At 53.6% G+C, this 19,195-nt stretch overlaps 8 protein-coding genes across 8 annotated transcripts; 5 read left to right on the top strand and 3 right to left on the bottom strand.

Moving 5' to 3' along the window:
* Positions 1-6: 6 nt before the first annotated feature.
* Positions 7-1,305, top strand: SEPMUDRAFT_22326 (uncharacterized protein; the record flags this gene model as incomplete). Its single annotated transcript, XM_016908352.1, has 1 exon — positions 7-1,305. A coding segment is annotated over one exon (1,299 nt), but the record flags the coding sequence as incomplete, so codon positions are not given.
* Positions 1,306-1,318: 13 nt separating this feature from the next.
* SEPMUDRAFT_146746 (uncharacterized protein) lies at positions 1,319-2,155 on the bottom strand. Its single transcript, XM_016903835.1, has 2 exons — positions 1,797-2,155; positions 1,319-1,739 (listed from the first exon to the last, which is right to left on the bottom strand). The coding sequence occupies exons 1-2, from the start codon at positions 2,110-2,112 to the stop codon at positions 1,411-1,413; spliced, it is 645 nt and encodes a 214-aa protein (XP_016765924.1). The 5' UTR covers positions 2,113-2,155; the 3' UTR covers positions 1,319-1,410.
* Positions 2,156-2,603: 448 nt separating this feature from the next.
* SEPMUDRAFT_123126 (uncharacterized protein) lies at positions 2,604-7,752 on the top strand. The gene is made up of 6 exons (XM_016901828.1): positions 2,604-3,308; positions 3,367-4,618; positions 4,688-5,752; positions 5,876-7,493; positions 7,547-7,663; positions 7,729-7,752. Exons 1-3 carry the CDS (start codon positions 3,107-3,109, stop codon positions 5,394-5,396), a joined length of 2,163 nt encoding a protein of 720 aa, XP_016765922.1. The 5' UTR covers positions 2,604-3,106; the 3' UTR covers positions 5,397-5,752; positions 5,876-7,493; positions 7,547-7,663; positions 7,729-7,752.
* On the bottom strand, positions 7,447-7,741 carry SEPMUDRAFT_138456 (ribosomal protein L33-containing protein; the record flags this gene model as incomplete). Its single annotated transcript, XM_016902880.1, has 3 exons — positions 7,447-7,493; positions 7,547-7,663; positions 7,729-7,741. 3 exons carry the CDS (start codon positions 7,739-7,741, stop codon positions 7,447-7,449), a joined length of 177 nt encoding a protein of 58 aa, XP_016765923.1.
* A 271-nt stretch (positions 7,753-8,023) lies between the features above and the next one.
* SEPMUDRAFT_146741 (peroxin-11) lies at positions 8,024-9,181 on the top strand. Its single transcript, XM_016903834.1, has 3 exons — positions 8,024-8,163; positions 8,229-8,709; positions 8,770-9,181. The coding sequence occupies exons 1-3, from the start codon at positions 8,097-8,099 to the stop codon at positions 8,930-8,932; spliced, it is 711 nt and encodes a 236-aa protein (XP_016765921.1). The 5' UTR covers positions 8,024-8,096; the 3' UTR covers positions 8,933-9,181.
* A 70-nt stretch (positions 9,182-9,251) lies between these two features.
* Positions 9,252-10,371, top strand: SEPMUDRAFT_138454 (N-carbamoylsarcosine amidase; the record flags this gene model as incomplete). The annotated part of the gene is made up of 3 exons (XM_016902879.1): positions 9,252-9,323; positions 9,388-9,976; positions 10,355-10,371. 3 exons carry the CDS (start codon positions 9,252-9,254, stop codon positions 10,369-10,371), a joined length of 678 nt encoding a protein of 225 aa, XP_016765920.1.
* Positions 10,372-10,458: 87 nt separating this feature from the next.
* SEPMUDRAFT_105001 (NAD-dependent methanol dehydrogenase) lies at positions 10,459-12,481 on the top strand (the record flags this gene model as incomplete). Its single annotated transcript, XM_016900562.1, has 3 exons — positions 10,459-10,513; positions 10,762-10,803; positions 10,977-12,481. 3 exons carry the CDS (start codon positions 10,459-10,461, stop codon positions 12,479-12,481), a joined length of 1,602 nt encoding a protein of 533 aa, XP_016765919.1.
* Positions 10,959-19,085, bottom strand: SEPMUDRAFT_78437 (uncharacterized protein). The gene is made up of 4 exons (XM_016910196.1): positions 18,884-19,085; positions 18,057-18,613; positions 12,972-18,005; positions 10,959-12,908 (listed from the first exon to the last, which is right to left on the bottom strand). Exons 1-4 carry the CDS (start codon positions 18,928-18,930, stop codon positions 12,712-12,714), a joined length of 5,835 nt encoding a protein of 1,944 aa, XP_016765918.1. The 5' UTR covers positions 18,931-19,085; the 3' UTR covers positions 10,959-12,711.
* Between the last annotated feature and the right edge of the window lie 110 nt (positions 19,086-19,195).

Below are 19,195 nucleotides of genomic sequence, written 5' to 3'. Positions count from 1 at the left end.
GTGTTACCAGAGTACGAGCCGCCCACGTTTCCCCTCAATCCAGAAGCTCAGCGCTCCATTGCCAATCTGCTCCGAAAGCATGATGTTCACAAGCTAGAAGATGTGATCGTTCAGGTACAGAGCGAGCTGACGACTACTGGCGCATCACTCTACGATAAGCTGTACGAGCATGAGGATCAGTTAAAGAGGCGGCAGAGAAAGCAAACCGAAGCCACACAAACAGAGAAGTTTACCGCGTTTGAGCAGCAGGTCAAGGAGATGCGTGAGAAAGTCGAGGGCATGGCAGGGCGCATGGAGAAGGAGATGCGTGCCCTCGTTGATTGCAGTGTGAGCGCCAAAGCTATGCGGGATGCTGTGGTCGCAGCAGAGGCAGATGCCAAAGCCAACGCAAGTACGCAGGCGAGCACGCAACACACACAGACACAACGCCCGCGGAGACGTGAGAACAACAACGAAGAGGAAGAGGAAAACGACGGCGGGGAAGAAGACGAGGAGATTCCGTGGAACCCGACCGATCCAGCCGGAGCGTCACAGCGAGCACCCAGGGATGTCTTCGATACGCATGTCCGAAACGCTCGGGACAGACACCAAGCCCAATCGCAATACGAACGATACGCAGAGACTGACGCATACGTGAAATGGAAAAAGCTCATACACGATGCTCAGACCGGAGGCGACGAAGATAACCCGTTACCAGACCCCAGTGAATGGTTCGTAGAAGCTGGCGCGCCTCCGCCTGGCACGCAGCGAAATAACAATGCGGACGAGCTGGATGATGATATTTCTCTTATACGCACAAAGATCAGCATCAAGTGTCCCTTGACTCTGCAAGAGTTCAAGGATCCTCTGTCCTCGACTAAATGCCGCCACCATTTCGAGTCCCATGCTATACTACAACTTATTAACGCGTCGACCACGAGGCCTAAGGCCACACAGTGCCCTGTTTCTGGGTGCAATTGCTTGCTTGAGAAAGGTGATCTCCATCGCGATGAGCTGCTGATACGCCAAGTTCGGCGCATTCAGCGAGCCAACCGCCTGCGAGAGGAGCGCGGTGATGACAGTGACAGTGACATGGAGAATGGTGCACAGCGTAGGGGGCACGTCATTGACGATGATGACGATGATGGTGTGAACATTGATGAAATGAACGAGGATAATACGCAGAGGGCACAGGCACAACAAGTCAAGCCAGAGCCGGAAGCTACGGGCTCTACCCCACAGCGCGAGCCCACACAACCTCCTGGTGGGACTCAAGTTATAGATCTGGATAGTGATGACGAGGACGAGGACGAGGACGAGGACGAGGACGAGGTCGCAGCGGCAGACATAATGGAGGATTGATCCAAGTCAACAAAGCTCAAGACTCGGTTCTTATCTATTACAATAAACGTATTGCCTCGGACACCCTTATCACTTCTGCCAATCGTTGCTCCACAATTTCTCCGACCATTTGCTTTTCGACTGCGTCTTGCTGGCTTCCTGTGGAACAGCCTTCGAGGTTCCCTTTGATATATTCATCGATCCTTTCTCGACGTCGTCTACCTGCACGGCCATTCCTCTTTTTGTATGGATTCGTTGCGCAGGTATCCTGCTCATTTGCAATCCTGCCCGCTTGGACTGTCTATCTCGCGTAGCGTCCCGTGTGGCACGTCCTGTGAACCGACGGGATGCACGCTTCAGAGACTGCCTGATATTCCATGATCGTCGCTTGGCTAGCACGAAGAGTACAGTCGAGGCGACTACGTGCACAGGTCAGCAACGAGATCTTGTCTCGAATACCTGTGCATGATGCTTACCTCCCAATATGGCTACGAAAGCAACCACAACGATGATTGCGACCAGTCCGCCTCTCGAAAGACTGAAAGATCCTGCTTGTGAGCCTGAAGCTCCTGCCTCTGTATCCGTCCCGCTGTTCGAATCTGCGAAGCCAGTCTCGTTGGTGCCATCCTCATCCCTGGATTCCACATCACCCGTGGTGGTGGAAGATATTGTCGCCGGGACTGTATCACTAGTCTGCACCGATGTCGAATCTTCGTTTGCGTGACGTTCGTTCACTCCAGCAGCAACAAAAGAAAGACAGGCCAAGTAGGGCAGAAGATGGGCGAGCTTCATCTTGCCGCTCACCACTACTGGGGAGAAGACTGGGGATTGAAGCAGTCGCGGAGTAGAGTAAATGAAAAGGAAAAGGGAATCGTGCAACCTACTGTCTCTTCTCGAAGCGCGCATTCTTGACTAACCGTGCGAGAGCCTCCAGTTGCCAAATACCAATGAGATGCACGATGCAGTGAAAGCGCGTGAAGTAGTCGTGCTGAAGCGACAGGGAGTTGGGCGGCTAGGATCTGTGAGGCATGATTGGTGGAAGGTCATTGAATGGCGGGCTTGGCTGCCAAGAGGTGGATCACACTTTGCCCCCAATCCGACCACAAGCATCTCTTGATCTTGCTGGCCCGTGGAAGATGGCCGTAGCATTTCGGAAAGTCTGCACGCTTGCAAGATTAGATCACTATGCTTTCAACTTCTGACGAGCATGGTAGCCTCGTAAGATCGCTTTGGGTACATTACCTCTGTCGCCTTTACATATTCTGCATGTCCCACTTCCGCTGTCTTCGTTGCAGAAACTAGGGTTTGACAGAGTGCCATTAGGAACGCGATCTTAAGGCGAGTAAGATAGGGTGCATTTGAAGCTGATCTACAGCAGAAAGAACCTATATCACTTAATGCTTGAAGTTCAACTCCGCGATGAAAGCCCACAAGAACATCCGGGGTCGCTTCTAGGTCCCGCAGTGGTGCAGATAGCTGTGCGAAGAGCAAGTCAACAGTTCCTGAACTGTAGATCGCTGAGAACCAGTGGTGTGCACGCATGCTTCCAAGCAGTATAGGCAATTTCGAGTCGACTTTTCGTGAATGGGATGAGATGTGGTCCAATCGGTGCTCCAGAGCTCTTGCCATGTCGACTACAACATGTGTCGAACCTTCCCTCGACGGTGGGAAGAGCCTCAGCTCACCTCTTCGACTTCAACCTCACGTCTGCAGACACCTGCCCGCACCTCTCTAGGTACAGCCGTGCCGGCATCTCACCAGAGCCGCTTCTTCGACAGCAGCAAAGATGTCGGGCACCGATCCGTCCTACCCCCACGAGGATTTCCACTTCCAGCATGCTGATGACGACCAGCATCTCCTCCCCGAGAACCTAGCACCTCAGCTCGAAGCCTCACAGATAGAGGAGAGTGACAACGGCACGCTCGGACGCATTGACCCCATGTCGGTCACGAATGAGCACTCTATACACTCTCTGCAAATCGATCCGGGTAGGTTGCTGAGTTTACCAGTCGTCTCGATACCCTGGTGGTCGCTGATTTGAAGAAGCAGATACTCGAGAGCCGACACCAGCCCCAGTTCCCGATATTCCCATCGTCGTCAAGAAGCTGCGAAAAAAGAGGAAGAAGGTCAAGGTGCTGCCGGTGCCGGAGGCCCAAGCATATGAGGCCGATGATGGGCAAGCTGGTCCACAGAGTTTGCAGCAGGTCAACTTGGATGTGCCCCAAACTCAGCTCGAAGAAGAGCGGCCGGCTACTTCAGTAGCAACCTATCAGCCTGAACACAGCTTGCACGATGCTCAGCCCGGGTTTGAGACTAGCCTGGTAGGCGCTCATGGAGCTACACCTCAAGCGTATTCAGCTTTTCAACCTGGAATGCATTTTCGGGCGATGTCTCAGCCAATGCAGGAGCAAGTACAATATGCCCAATTACCATGGGACCACCATACCCAATCTGTCTACAACCCTCCTTGCACGGCCACATATGAGCCTGAGTACCAGCTGGAACCTGATAAGCAGATAAACTCAGATGACTGGCCTGGAGAAATCACCCAAGCCATCGACAGAGCTCGACGTAAAGAGAAACAGACTTTGGCTCAATACAACGCAGATCGGGAGTCTTTGCATACACGGCTTCAGGAACAATGCCGTGCTAATCAAGAACTTGAGGACCAGGTACAATCTCTGCGAAATGAGAAGCACGGTCTTGCGGAGCTGGTGGAGCAGCACAAAGCGAAGATTAATGGTCTGAACCACAAGGCGAGCAAGTTTAAAATCTACTTGACTGGATTAGGCACCGATATCGACGGACTGAAGGAAGAAACCAATGCTCGCCGTGAGAGCAGTGAGCAGATTGTCGCGGAGCTGGAAGAGCAGAAGTCGGCGCAACATGCACTCGTGGAGCAGTCTACAAAGCTAAAGTCCGATCTGCTCTCTGTAGCCCGGGAAGCCAACAGTGCTCTTCAGATGAGGACGCTTCGTGTGTGCCAGCTGGAGCAGGAATTGAACGAGAAGTCCTGCATGCTTGCCGAGGAGAAGAGTGCTCGCCTGTCGATCCAGAATCAGCTACTCACTGCAACAGACTTGAGCGGAGTTGTGTCGCGCGAGCTCAAGTCATGTACTGATGCTGTCCTGGACAAACTCTACGAGATCCATGCTGATGTCGAGCAAGGAGGCAGCAATACGTTGACAGAGCCATTGGACAGGATGGTTGCCGCTACACAAGGGTTGAACATACAACAAGCTGCCACTGTCGAGAACGTTTCTTCTCTCAAGGAGACCATAGACTCATTCTCAGAGAGGTAAGCATCATTCTCCCTCGCATCTGCTACACTGGACCCTCTTCTGCGTTAATGCTAACCCGTTGGTAGCCTCTCTTCTCACTTGAGTAATAACCGCTTACCGACAGAATCTCCTACGTCCCTCAAGTTGCATATCGATGATGCATTGAAGAGCCTGAAGACAGATCTTTGTCAGCAGGAGAAATTGATCGCACAAACCTCAGCTGATCAAGAGGTCATTGCCCATCTTCAGCAGCAGCTCCAGGCGAGCAATACTATTGTATCTGAACGCGCAGCTGATCTGAGCAAGTCTCAGGCGACCTTGAGAAGTCTCCATGAGCAAGCTCAAGTCAGCACAGCAGGGCCAACGCCGATCTGCACACACCAGGACGATATTCAGCAACTTTCCAGTGTCAAAGCAGAGCTACAAGCCAAGACAGACTCCTTAGAAGAGATACACGCTGCTTCTGTTGCGCACGCGAAAGAGGCAAAGAGCTTAGCTGACGAAAACGCTCGTTTACGTATCGAGCTCGAGGCTCTTCGAGAGGCCCTCCATACGGCGCAGACGCAGGTAGCTCTCAGCGAGGAAGAGGTCGTGGTCAAAGTCACAAAAGCAGTGGACGCTGCCTCCAGATCTGCGAAAAACTTCGTGAAGGAGAAGAAGGCTGAGAGCGATAATGCCATCAAGCAAGCAAATCTTGCTCGTGACCGCTTGGCTGAGCAGGTCACAAGCTTGCAGGCTCGCCTGCATGAACTGAATAGTATTACGGAGGTGCACAATGACATCCAGGAGAAGTAAGTGCGGTCGAGCAACATTCTCTGTTGCTGCTAGAGCATCGCACTCGGACACATATTCCAAGAAGTCTGACATTTAAGGGTTACTCTAGGCACGCATCGTTGAATGCTCGGTTCTCAGCCCGGGAGCAGCAGCTGTACGATGGCGCTCAAGAGAAAACTCAGCTCGTGCAGGATCTCAAGTCTGTGAAGGCTCAGTTGAACGCATGCGAAAAAGAGGTCGTAGCAGCCAAGCAGAGCCTGGATCAGTGCAAGACCGACGCAGCAAACGAAGTGCAGAAGGAGCAAGAAAGGTGTCAGAAGCGCGTTGATGCTCTTCAGGCTCATCTGGCCCAGACGAAAGCTGAGATGCAGGCTCAGGTAAGTCAAGAACATGGCCAGAATGACTGCCCTCAGCGTATGCGCTGAGGTGTAGCGTGGCACAACGATCAATGTCAGACGAGAACATACACCAAAGACATGCTAACCTCGACCGGTTTGTAGGTGAAGGATTCATGTGAATCTCAGCAGACGTTGCAGCAAAGCTACCAACAGCGTGAGAATTCGCAAAGAGAGCTGGCCACTCGCCTGACAAACGAAGCAGCCGAAGCTTACGCAGAATGCGAACGACTGAGAGAAGAGCTGGCAAACGCACAGCCTCGGCGACTCGATGATCTGGAGACCACTAGTCACGGATCTGCTCTGGGACCCATAGTCGAGGAGAGTCGGCAGATCAGCTATCTCGGAGCCATAGTCGAGGAGAGTCAACAGGCCAACTGTACACACTCTCGCCACTTTGGTAGATCCTCGCCGCGTAGCGAGAGGCCCGACTATACGAGGCAGAAAAATCCACCGACATTAGACACTGTGCAATCTCCTGGGTCCAATTACAACCTATCATCCTTCTCGCAGCAGTGCAACACGAGTCAAAGTTTCTCCATCCATGAGGATGCTCCAGATACTGGTCACGCAAACGCTGAGGCTGAACGTCGTCTGGCGCCTCAACAAGCTTTACAGGAGACGTACACATTCAAGAGAGTGCCACCATCGAACTCTTCCATGAAGCTTGTGCGTAGTGGATCGCAGCGTTCGCAAGAGGGGGGATATCGTGCAAATACTCTGGCTCCGCAGTCGACACGCTACATGACACCAGAGCCACGCGCCAACAAGTCCAGTGTGTCGGGCATCAGTCAGCCTGTCAGTGCGGCAGGACAGAATAGTTCTCCAATGATCATCTCGAATAACTCAGCTGGACCAGGTATGGCTTTCAGCGCTCCGCATAGCCGCGGACCTTTAAATGAGGTCGTGGCGAGAGCCTCGCCGCCCAAGCGCAAGGCCGGAAGCCAGATCGTTGAGGGCTACAATTCTCGGAGAAAGAACCAAGTCTTGGAGGCGCCTGCTGAACCCCGTCGTGTACTTCGCTCATTGTCGAACTCGCAGCGAACGAGTCGATTGCTCAGAGACGGGGACGTTCAGTCTCACATGCCTGACGCTGGCGCCTCTCAGACGCGTACATTGGGAAATACGAATGCTCGGCCAGCGCGAGGAACCAACAAGATGACCAAGAGTAGGCTCTGTTGACTGCGATATGAGAGGCACGGCTAATGTGAGGCAGGTAAGCAAATGATCGAGCGCTTCAATCGCGAGCTCCAGAAGTGAGAGTTCGACTGGTTTCTACCCTTGTGGGTCAGTTCTGAGTGGCACGATGCACTGGCCGGAGGCCCATCGATACTTGTATGCATCTAGATGGACACTTTAGACACCTTCGCTGAGAGCACGACCCCAGCGCTCATATATATGTTATCCCGTATCAGCTGTTGCTGCACTCATACGCACTCCTCACCCTCGGCCTTGAGAACCCTGAGCTTTGTCTTCTGCCTTCTTTGCATGCACTGGCGGCACACAGCCTTGATGCTCGACTTCCCTCCATCTCCCTCCCAGCCCAGTCAGCCTCACTGATATGCCCTTTCATCTCCAGCGTGGGAGGGGTGCGCCGGTCACAATAGCCTGTTCAGAAGGTCCGGGAGCATTTGCTTTGATGTGGTATTCATTTCGTTTCGTCTCAATCGTGACCTCTATTTCCCTCCACGTTTCGCCTCGAGGAACAGGACTTTTTTCTTCACTATACAGCACTTAGCTCAGGCCCACCATGTTGCGGGGACGTGACAGTCATACCAACAGGGTCGTATTTCAGCATAGACAGTGGGCGATGGGTTCTCGGGCGGGTGAAGGTCTTGTAGTAGCCCGTCATGGCCATGGAGATGAGGCGCACAGCAACATTGCGCGACTTGGCTGTACACGAAGGTGAGCAGTCATTCACATGGGGAGCAAGGCAGTGAGCGGTGGTGAGTGCGCACCTTTCTTCGCCATGGTGGTGAAATGTGATTCTCGTTGATGATCGGGAGTCCGAAGACTAGGTACAGTACATACCGCGCGCGTTGACTAAGACTCTCTACCGTGGAAGGCAGCAAGGCAGATGCTTTCGGCTTCACTTGCTCCGATGATTGCCGTGGCTCAGTCGCCTCGGCAAGCATCAAAGCTTCAATAATCACATGCGATCGCCATGTTCATATCAGCACACTTCCACACTCCCGTCCCTGTACAGGTAGCCTGCGCTTCTCACACCACCTATTGACCACAACACACCGCACCTCCGCACCGCACCGTACGACATCTCACCACACGACTTGACCTCTTCATCACCATACCACACCACACCACAGCCATGGTCGCCGACGCCCTCATCTACCACCCTTCGGTGGCTCACTTCAACCGCTTCGTGGCCACCACCAGTAAGCATGCGATGGCGAGCACCGGCCGTGAACAGGAAAGAGAGCAGCACTGAACATCCATACAGTTGGCCGTGACAAGACTCTTCGAACCATTCAATACTTCTCGCGATTCCTAGCATGGTACCTCTACCGAACAAACCACCCACAAACCACGGTCAACATCTTCGATCAGACCAAGAAGAGCTTTGGCAGCGCACGTAAAGCCTTCCGAATTGGCAAATTTGTCGAGCACTTCAAGGCTGCTGCCGTGGCGTCGGACTCCAAATCCATGGACCCAGTGCTCAAATACTTGGCTGTCGGACGTCAACTAGGCTACGGTTTCTACCTTTTGCTTGACGCCATCAGTTACTTTGACACAACTGGCATCTACAAGTTGCAGTCCGGAGCGCGGATAGCCAAGGAGGCGTATCGCGCGTGGTTCGTGGGTTTGGCGTGCAACATCACTGCTGGTGTATACACGCTTTACAATTTGCAGCAGATTGCGAAGAAGCAGCAACAGAGCGTTGGGGACGCGGAGAAGAAGGTGGAGCAGAAGACACTAGAAAGGTATGCATTTCGTGGTGCAAGAGGAACGTCGGGAGATTGGATGGCTAACACCATGGACAGGGAGAAAGCAGCTACTCAGTTGCAGCTGTTGTCAGACGTTTGCGATATTACTGTGCCCAGCAGTGCTATTGGCATGGTCAATCTTGATGATGGCATTGTCGGTCTGGCAGGAACTGTTTCTTCTCTTATCGGCCTTACCGCTGCATGGGCAAAGACTGCGTGAGAATTTACACTTGCTTGATGTTCATGAGACTGATCTAAACGATTTCATCGAGGGAATTAGCTGACCTGGTGCAACTATTTGCGGTCCTCGGCGAGAGACCGTGTGTAAGAGAGCGAGAGAGAGAGAGAGAGGTGCTTGTTTTGAAGCACGATCGGCTAACCCGGCGAACTGCTTCGCCTATCGGGTCGCAGGCAGATCGCTTGGGCTTCTGACGATATATGTTCCTCCCAAATACCACCATGATTCCATTTGTACAGATTTCTCGCACGCCTTCTTTCGCTTGCACACAGATACATAATCTCGTCTCGTAGCCTGCACAATGCCCTCACCAGATGAGCACGCCGAGGCAGCCTCATATCGAGCATCGGGCTTCAGTAATCGTTTAGGATGGGTAACATCAATCTCGACGAACAAACGAAGCCATGAAACGCATTGCCAACTAACCTGAGCAACAGGGCCAACGACCCGCTCTCATACTCATCGACATTTGTCAAGCATACTTCACTCCCGGCTCCCCTCTCGACTGCAGCTCCAATCCATCCGCAGCAGCCTCTCCCGACCACATGCGAGCGCTCCTCTCCGCCGCGCGCTCCAACCCCGACATCCCCATCATCCACACGCAAGTCTCGTACAGCAAAAAAGACATGTCCCAAGCCGGCCTCTTCTACCGCAAAGCGCCCGTCATCGACCTCTGGCTCCAAGGCAACGACCAGAAAGGCTACAGCACACTCTTACCAGGCCTCTCCCCGCTCGCAAACGAACACGTGATAATCAAACAGCATGCGAGCGCATTTTTCGGCACGGAATTGTGTTCTCTTTTGCAGTATTTGCGCGTGGATACGGTGGTCATTTGTGGCGTCAGCACAAGTGGATGTGTGCGAGCCACGACGTTGGATGCTCTTCAGAATAATTTTCGTCCCATGGTCGTGGGTGATGCGTGTGGGGATCGCAGTGTGGCTATTCATGAGGCGAATTTGTTTGATATGGATGCCAAAATGGCGGATGTGGTGGGCGTGGAGGAGGCGGTGGAGCATTTGGGGGGCAGTGGGAGGGGATGAGGAGGAGGTGGTGAAGATTTGAGGTGAGAGGGATATATAACTGGTATATATCGAGATGCTTCATCATTGATGATTTGAGAGATGCGTGTTTCTTCTCTGATGATGCTGCGGGTCGTGTGCTTCCTCATCGTACTCTTTTCCTAGGAACATCCATTTCGACGAATTTGACGCCCAATTTTCCTTGAGAAAACATATTCTCCCCTTGACGGAGGTTGTAGGGTATAAATGAAGGTCGCCGATTGCTGCCAGGCAGCGCTCTGATGGCTTTCATATGTATATTGTAGGTAGCGGATGTGTAACACCCATCTCCATGATGAGAAGATACGGAACCTCCGAGGTGTGAAGACCGCACTAGCCAGCATAGTTTTAGTGCCGGAGTAGCTTCAAACTACTTGAGCTTGTTTCCCCACTCTCCCGAAAGCAAGTAGGAAGGCGTTTGGCGTTATATTATTTATTCAAAGTAATTCAATGTCCTCGAGAAACAGACAGACATCACAACTTGCAATTCGAATCACAAGTGCGGGTATGTATTTTGTGCTAGTGAACGGAATTTGTATAGCACTTGGCTGGGCTAGGACTAGGGAGAGCGAAAGAGGGTTGTTTGGCTATACGGAGAGAGGTCTTGATGATGAGAATACCTAGACTAACGCAGCTATTGAGCTTCGGAAGGGGAATCAATGGCACATCCATATATGTCAAAAGGGAGCGTCACCTGGGTAAGAGTATGCCTCGATTGAATAATAGCACAGACACGCTCTGACTACCTTCTAGAGCCACACGTAACCAGCCATCATCAAAAAGAGTATATAGATGGTACGATGGAGTCTAGACGGCTACGTAGTTCCAGTTCAATGGTGGTTTCCCGAGGGTCTTGGGAAGCCCCGCCGCCGGAAGTCAGCTCCATTATAGGACCAATAATAATAATAGTAAACATACCATCGTCCTCCACTTCACAACATCACCACTACACTGACTACACTGTCTAGTCGGTGTTGTCCCCATTCCAGCCATGGCTATTCTCAGAGTTGCTCCCACGCGAGCACAGCGTGCCGTCAATCTGCTCCGAGCTGTCAACTCGGGCACATGTACTTGTCCCGCCCATTCGAACCCGGGCCATCCGCACCATCATCATGGCCACAATCCGTATGCGGGACGCGTGCGAAGTCTCGCCACGCCCGTCGATATCTCGCGGCAGAAGGAATATGCATTCGAAATGGCTGCCTCCAATATTCGTTTTGGCCCGGGAGTCACCAAAGAAGTTGGCATGGACTTCAGGAACATGAACGCCAAGAAGGTCATGGTGGTGACGGATGCTACCGTGCTGAAACTGGACGCCATGAAGCAAGTCATTGAAGGTCTGGAGCGTGAAGGCGTTTTATACGAAATCTATGACAAGGTCAAGGTGGAGCCCAAGGACTACTCTATACGCGAAGCCATTGATTACTGCAAGCCGATCCAGCCTGATGCTTTCCTCGCTGTGGGCGGTGGAAGTGTCATGGACACAGCGAAGCTGATGAACCTGTACACCACCTTCCCAGAAGCCGACTTTCTCGACTTTGTCAACGCTCCGCTCGGCAAAGGACTGCCCATCACCTCCAAGCTGAAGCCACTCGTCGCCGTCCCCACCACCGCAGGAACAGGCTCCGAGACCACCGGCACCGCCATTTTCGACCTCGTCGCCAAAAAGTCCAAGACGGGTATCGCACATCGTAACCTGAAGCCATCCCTCGGAATATGTGACCCCTACAACACCCGAACCATGCCATCAGCCGTGCATGCCTCTTCTGGTCTCGATGTGCTCTGCCACAGTCTCGAATCCTGGACCGCAATCCCCTATCACGAACGCACCCCCCGACCGACCAACCCCATCAACCGACCTGCCTACCAGGGTGCCAACCCCATCAGCGACATCTTCTCCCTCCAAGCCCTCCGAGACACCGTCAAGTACCTCCCTCGAGCCGTCAAGGACCCAGATGACTTTGAAGCACAATCCAAAATGCTCCTCGCCGCGACTCTCGCAGGAGTCGGTTTCGGCAATGCAGGCGTGCACTTGTGCCACGGCATGTCGTATCCCATTTCCAGCCAGAATCCCGGCTATCAGCATGCGGGATATCAAGTGCAAACGCCCATTATTCCGCACGGCGTGTCCGTAGCCGTGAGTGCACCGGCAGTGTTCAAGTTCACGGGAGCGTCGAATCCCGAACGCCATTTGGCCGCCGCCGAGTGCTTTGGCGTCGACATTTCCAACGTCAAGAAGGAGAGTGCCGGCGAAGTCCTGTCCGAGGCCTTGGCCAAATTCCTCGTGGGTTTGGGTGACCAACCTCGGGGTTTGAAACAAATGGGCTTCAAGCGGGAGCACATTGACACCCTCGTCGAAGGCACCATCCCCCAGGCCCGTGTCTTGATGCTGGCTCCCAACTTGGAAATGGCCGACCATTCGGCTGAACGCGAACAGCTGCGTGGCCTGTTCGAGGACGCCATGGAGTACTAGAGAACAAAAGACATGCGAGTATTTCAAAAAATTTAGAACAAATTTCAATGTACCAATGTCCGTTTTTCCTCATTCGTCATGAGCTTCAGGAACTGTCCCGATAATGCTATCCATACATACATACACGTGACCCAGTTCCCTTCTACGTCTTCATACCCATGCTCAAAGCGAGTGATCGTCTAGCTTCATGCTAGCTGTGTGGCCCCATAATAATAGAGCTTGTGATTTGTCTATGAAAGGTGGAAGGCTCCTTGTCCTTCTCGGATTGCTGTGCCGAGTCTCTTCTGGAGCACTTCGAGCGTGCTGTAGTCTGGCATCTTGAGGTAATTGACGCAAGTCATGACGCTGGGTAAGAAGTCATCGGAACCGTGAGGTGGCTCGGCGGGCTTGCATACGACTGTGAACATAGGCGTGAGAGATTTGAAGCCTGTCAACAAGTTAGCAATCATGTGTGTCCATGGCGAGCCGTACGGTAGGGCCTTGGACTTACCTCCAATTGGCAGCTTCGGACTGCCCGTAACGAACTGCAAGAAGTCACGCTTCGACTGCGGCGGAAACTCGGACATTACTTGCAGCAAGTTGCGGACGCTCTTGCTGTCCAGGTTGAAGCCGTGATCTGCCTTGATAGAGTCCATCAACGTCTCCAACGACCAATCCTCATCGACGCGACCGAACAGCATTACTAGCTCGTCTGGCGTGAAAGCCTTCAATGCCGAGTATGGGAATACCTGAGAGAAGCCAGCTCGGAAAGCATCGACCTGTCTCTGCACACCAGCCCCGAGGGTGAAGTCGATGACTTTCTTGATGTATTCTGCAATGTTTTCAATCGTCACATTGATAGTGGCACCATTAGGTAGCAATTCGATGCTCGCATGTCCGGGAAGCGTGAAGTCGAGCGCCAAGTCATCAATCTTTGCATCGTTCACGCGGATTTGCTCGGCTTTCTGCGCCTTTTGCGCAGGCGTGAGGTTCGGATTGTCGTCGATGCGTTGCTTCGCCGTGACAAATTGGCGCAACATCTTGAGAGATTTGGCAAGGTCTGCGTCAACAGCTGCTACAGCACCAAGTGACGGTGTAACAGTAGTCGAAGCATCGCCAATGCGGAAAAAGGTCGGGTTGAAGGACACATCGATGATGCGTGAGTCCAGCATGGAACGCGCCACAAACTTGCCGAGCATCTTGAACAGATGCAGCACGCGCTGGCCATTCTCGTTGCGCGCGGTCTCCTCGCTCATCGGTGCCGGGAACAGTCCACGCTTGCCGAAAGCGAACTCGTCGCCATCGGCCGACTCGTTCTCACGCCATAGCTTCGTCTTCTTTTTGGAAAACTCCTTGGACACTGTAGAGTAGAACTCAAGAGTAGGCCCAAGACCAGTGCCCACCTCCTCAAAGTACTCAACTTCTAACACGCTAGAGGAGCTACCGTATAGCTCCATTACCTTGATTGCGGACTCGAGAATGCGGCTACGCGAGATCCGCACCTTCTGACGCTGTATTCTGCCCAGGAAAGGACGCTCATCTCGATGACGTGCGGACTCATTCTCCTGGCCAGTCTGCCAGCGGGACATGAGTCGAGAGTACCCGAAAGATGTCGACTGCACGAATAGGTGGCGGGTCTCGAACGGGAACAAGAATGGATACAGACGCGCAAGGTCTTCACTCCAGCTGGGCAAACACTGGCTTGCCACAATCAGCGGTTCTTCGAGTTGACGGTTGAGCTTTGCGGTCAGCTTTGCGTTGACGAATAGAGACACGGGCTGAGCGGCGACCTTGAACGCTGCTTTGCTCTCGGGCAACACGTCGTCGATGTGTGCGTTGAGTTCATGAAGTATGCTCATCAAGCGCAGGATTTCCGCGGTCACGGGGTGCTCACTCAAAGAGGGTGGCAGATCATTCGACGACGATCTATCGTCGGAGATAGAGGGAGGAGTTTCTGCATCGCGATCCTTCGGTGCTGGCCCTGGGACCTTCTTGAAAGATATCGTATGCATAGCGGACCAAATGTTCCGGCTAGACACATCTTCTCCTTGGACTTGGTTGAAGTGGCAGGCTCTGTAAATGGTAGTGTCGCTAGCAATAGGCTGACCATTGACAGTAAAGACAATGTGCCAGTCCTGACGTGGTGTCTGTGGGGCGGATGGGTAGTTCAGAGCGGCGCGCATGGATCCTGACGGATCAGACAGCAGTTCGCGAGCTGCCGCCAGTCTTGCAGCTGCGGACATGCGATCAAAACCAGTTGGGGTAGGTGCACCTTGGGATGGCGTAGAGACTCTAGCACCATCCTCTGTGCGAGCCGTTACCTTTCCAGAGTTGGCCACTTCGAGGCTGACTGCAGACGGGTCTGGCTCGTCGCGCTCGAGTGCACCTTCTTCAAGGTCGTCTACAAGAGCGTCCAAGTCAGCTTCCAACTCGTCATCGTCATCATCGTCGTCGTCAGATATGTGAGCTTCATCTGCACATTCGAGGCCTTCTTGTGAATGTCGCTCTGGAGGTGGAACAGGAGTTGCGGCGGCAGGTGCAGATGCCGATGGTGCCTGTGCAGATTGTCTCCTGGAAGACCTGCGCAGCTTCGAAGCGCTTTCCTCGACCTTGCTGGATTCCGACAGTGGAACCGGCTCAGTCTTGACCTTTCTCGTAGCTCTCTTGCCAGCACTACTAGTAGGTAAACTCGAGCTGCCTAGAGCAGGAAGAGCTGGCAGAGGATGCAGACCTCGATCCCCTCTACTGGCCATGGCTGCAGCGTAGGCAGCCATTGCACTTGACATGTCGCTTCGCCGAGCTCCACGGGGACGTTCAGACATACTGATGCGAGGCTGCAAGTATTCATCAAGCGCCTTGAACGTGGCTATGGCATGGATGGATACCATGATGTTTCGGTAAGCTCGAGGAATCCCAGAGTCCTCGTCGGCGACCAACTTCAAGCGAAGTTGTTTGGCCAGCATAGATGCTGCGCTGCCTTTGTTGCTTTCGAAAGCGTTGTGGTGGACAGTGATGACTTCGAAATGCTCTGCCCGGCTCAGTAGCTCTTGTAACTTGTGAACCAAGGCGCCGAATGGCGTGGAAGGAGCCTCCACATCTGCGTGCAGAGCTCGTCCGTTCTTCTCTGCCATGAAGACTTCGAGGAAGTCGGCACGTGCATTAGCTGCGGCTTGTTCGTCTTGGTTGTTAAACATGCTCAACAGCACCGCCACGACTCCGGAAGTCATCAACTCGTAGCTTGTGATGCTTTCCAGTGCATCTCCATCGAAGTACGTTGCCAGTCGCTTAAACAGTGAAGGTCCATTGCCTCTAACTGGCGTAGTGTAGCAAGACTTCAACTGCTCTGCTAGTTGCTTGATGTCATCAAGAACTTGGGTCGCTTTCAGACGCATTTCATCACTGCCTCCCTCACCATGAGCCGCGATGAAGCGTTTTGCTCGCAGCGTAATCACGTCCTGGAGATCGACAAGCTGCAGGGGTCGAGGAGACGGCATTGAGTCCAGAGACAGTTCGCGTGCGATGCGACGCTCTGTCTCCTCTGCCTCTTCCTCCTCTTCGTCTTCATCCTCGTCATCGTCATCGTCGTTCGGCTCTGGTGGTTGACCACGGTCCTCATCCTCGCCGTCGTCGTCGTCGACTTCGCCTTCGATGGGTTCAGGTTCAGCACCAAACTCGTGACTGGGCTCGTTATGCTCGGGCTCTTCAGTCTCCGGTGCTGGAACTTCGTCTGTTGGGTGCGACGTTACATCAGCGTTGCTAGGCGTCTTCAGCGAGCGCTCTGCCAGTTTCGCGATCTCTGCGATGACCCCCTCGCGGTAGAACTGCGGTCGGTAAACGGACTCTAGCCGCTTGAGGAGAAGTTCAGCAGCCTGTAGAGCGAACGTAACCAGAGAGGCGTTATCCTGTTGCGAGAAAATAGAGGCAAGATGTGAGGTGAAAGGTACACCCCGAAGCGCTTCCTCCAAAATCACTGTATCCAGGTTGGAGAGCATCTTGAGTTGGGCAGTTAGGACCTTCTGTCGCACTGCAAGGTTTACCGTGCTCGTATAAGCATGCATTAAGGTTGGGAAAAGGATGATAGCGAATCGCTTCACCTCGTTGGGACATCCTTTGAGCAACTCTACACGCTTGTCATTTGGCACAGTCTTCGAGCGTGTCGACATGGAGGCATTCTCGGGGCCTGTATAGCCAGCGTCTTGTAAATCATCCAGGAACATCAGGCTCTCTTGCGAGACGGTTGGTAAGATCTCGCATATGACGTTCAGGGTCTCGAATATCTGCTCGCGAGGGGTGCGAATAATAGCTTGCATAATGATGTTCTTGTCGATCTTCGTAGCAACTCCTTCCATGCCCACTGGAGGTGACACGCCGGTAAGAATCTGGTATAGGGTATCAACCACATCCATCTTCAGTAGCTCTACTGAGAGTCTGGCGCTGACACGTGCAGTGGTAGACAACACGCGCAGGAATTGAGTGTGAATGCTCGGTCCAATCATATTGGTCGAGCCCGGGAGCAAGAGACGTAGGATAGCCTTCAGCAAGTCGGCGCTGACCAACTCTTCAAGCTTGCTGTCGTGGTATTTGAAGCTGTCCACCACACGTGAGACACACAAAGAGGCCTGTTCAACGACTCGTTGATCATTGCTCGTCAGGGTGTTGAGCAGAATTGGCATCACATCTCGTACAGTTGGGAATGATTCTTCTGGAATGTTGCGACAACAGTTGGCGGCAGTGACGACAGCTGTCCGCTGCGTGCTTGTTGGGAAAAAATCGAGGTAGGTCAGACAAGCAGTCAAACCACCCTCGCGGACGATGGACGACGGAAACTCCACGGAGATCTTCTCAAGCGTACTTAGAGCTTGCTCTGCAAGATCAATGAAGTTGATCTCGAGCAGCTTTTGGCACAGGACAGGTACTGCGCCTCCATAGACGACGCTGGCTGTGGATGCTGGCAACGCCTCCATCATGTTGGCGATGCATCTGCAAGCGAGTAACATGATTTCTGGATTCTCTTCGCCAGTGAAGTCGTTTGGTTGCATCAGGGTGACAAGCTCCTTCACATACTGGTCTGGAGCAAAGTGTCCGGCGAGATTGTCCTCATTGGAGATCAATAGAAGCTCCGAAAGCTCTTGCAACGCTATCATCTGCACCGAAGGATCTTCCTTTGTGCGCAATTGTTCCAATATATTCCGTAAGCGATTGTGGGTGCTCGAGACCATGCCACTCAGTGCCCTCAAGCTATTAGACAACCCGGAGTGGCCACCAAAGCGTGAGAGATATCCGGTGGCGAAAGGATCTTCGCCGCGATCCAGAGCATCGAGCTGGTCCTGAGCGTCCTGAGCACTGAAAGCCCGCTCTGGATGAGACTGATGATCAGCCCTATCGGCTCCCATATCAGCATCAAGCCGTGATTGCTCATCTTGCTCTAGACCCTGTGATGGCTCTGCAGCCTTGTCATCCACATCCTTCATGAGCACATCTTGATCTTTGCGTGAACCCTTTCTAGACTTCCTGCTCGGAGCGGCGGATCCTGTCGGAGTCGATTCTGTTCGTGCATCAGTAGGTGGGTGGAGGCTCGTCGGAGTGCCTGACCCACCTTCTTTAGACTTACGGCGGCTCGACTTGCGGCGGGACGAGTCCCGCGGAACTTGCTGCGGCGATGTGTCGGCGGATGAACCAGAGTTCGGTCTGTCCATGTCAGCTCTGCCTCGATGGCTGGCCCGTGGTGGTGCAGCAGACCCAGTACTGGACATAACGGCGGCTACCGCCCGCTTGCCTCGCTTTGGTGCCGCCTCGGCCTCGGCTGCAGCTGGTGCAGTATCAGGCTCAGTGAGTGGCTCAGTGGTATCGGGGTGTTGGCTGCCGCGCGGACGCTTAGTCTTGCGTTGCTCGCGAGCGATCGGTGGTGTTGAGTCGGCGGGGGCCTTTCGCTTGCGAGGCGCAGGTGTGGCACGAGTCGATGGCGTATCGAGAGCAGCCGCGGAAGGTGACTGCTGGGCGATGGCAGCAGCTAACGAGGTATCGCTGTGAGATGCACTAGCAGTATTGGCGGTAGTACTGGAGTCGGGATTGGTGGTGGTAGTGGTGTTGGCGGCGGCGATGCTGTCGAGGTCGGCGTGCAGCCTCGCTGTCGCGGAGCGCGTCACTCGCTGGCTTTGAGGCATGAGAGTCAGAATGGCGATGATGCAGGTGCGAGAGAGGAGGAGGAAGAGGAGGAGGAAGTAGAGGAAGGGGTGTAGATGATGAGGGCAACTGCAATCCGCAGCCTCCAGTCGTCGATGACTTGTGTCGTTCTTGCTTTAGCACGGCAGTGGCAGCAGCAGAAGGTATGCAAGTCGGCGGAAGTGAAGTCCGCGCTTTGTGATGACGACGGAGCGCTGGCAAGTCGCAGGTGAGAGCAAGCAAGCAAGCAGGCGATCGTACCTGGTGATCGAGTGGGTGGCCGATTCAGTGGTGTTGTTCATACTCATCCATGGACATGAACATGCCCCATCAGTAGAGCGCGTCGGGGTGTCGGCGAGCGAGCGTGAAGGGCGGAGCGGAGCGGGAGTGTGATGAAGCAACAGTGAAATGAAGAGCAAGCGCCGCCAGCAGCGAAATTGAGGGTGAAGGGCGTGAAAGGCGCTGGGGGGTTTGTTCAGTAGCAGGTGTGGTGGTGAAGCTGGCAATTCATGTGGTTGCCCACGACTCAGACCTAGTAGTCCCTACCTCCTACCTTAGTTCTAGCTTTCCACG

The sequence above is a fragment of the Sphaerulina musiva genome (assembly GCF_000320565.1).
Source record: "Sphaerulina musiva SO2202 unplaced genomic scaffold SEPMUscaffold_1, whole genome shotgun sequence".
In the NCBI taxonomy this organism is placed as follows: domain Eukaryota; kingdom Fungi; phylum Ascomycota; class Dothideomycetes; order Mycosphaerellales; family Mycosphaerellaceae; genus Sphaerulina; species Sphaerulina musiva.
The sequence above is the reverse complement of the archived record's forward strand: the minus strand, read 5'-3'. Positions and strand labels throughout refer to the sequence as shown.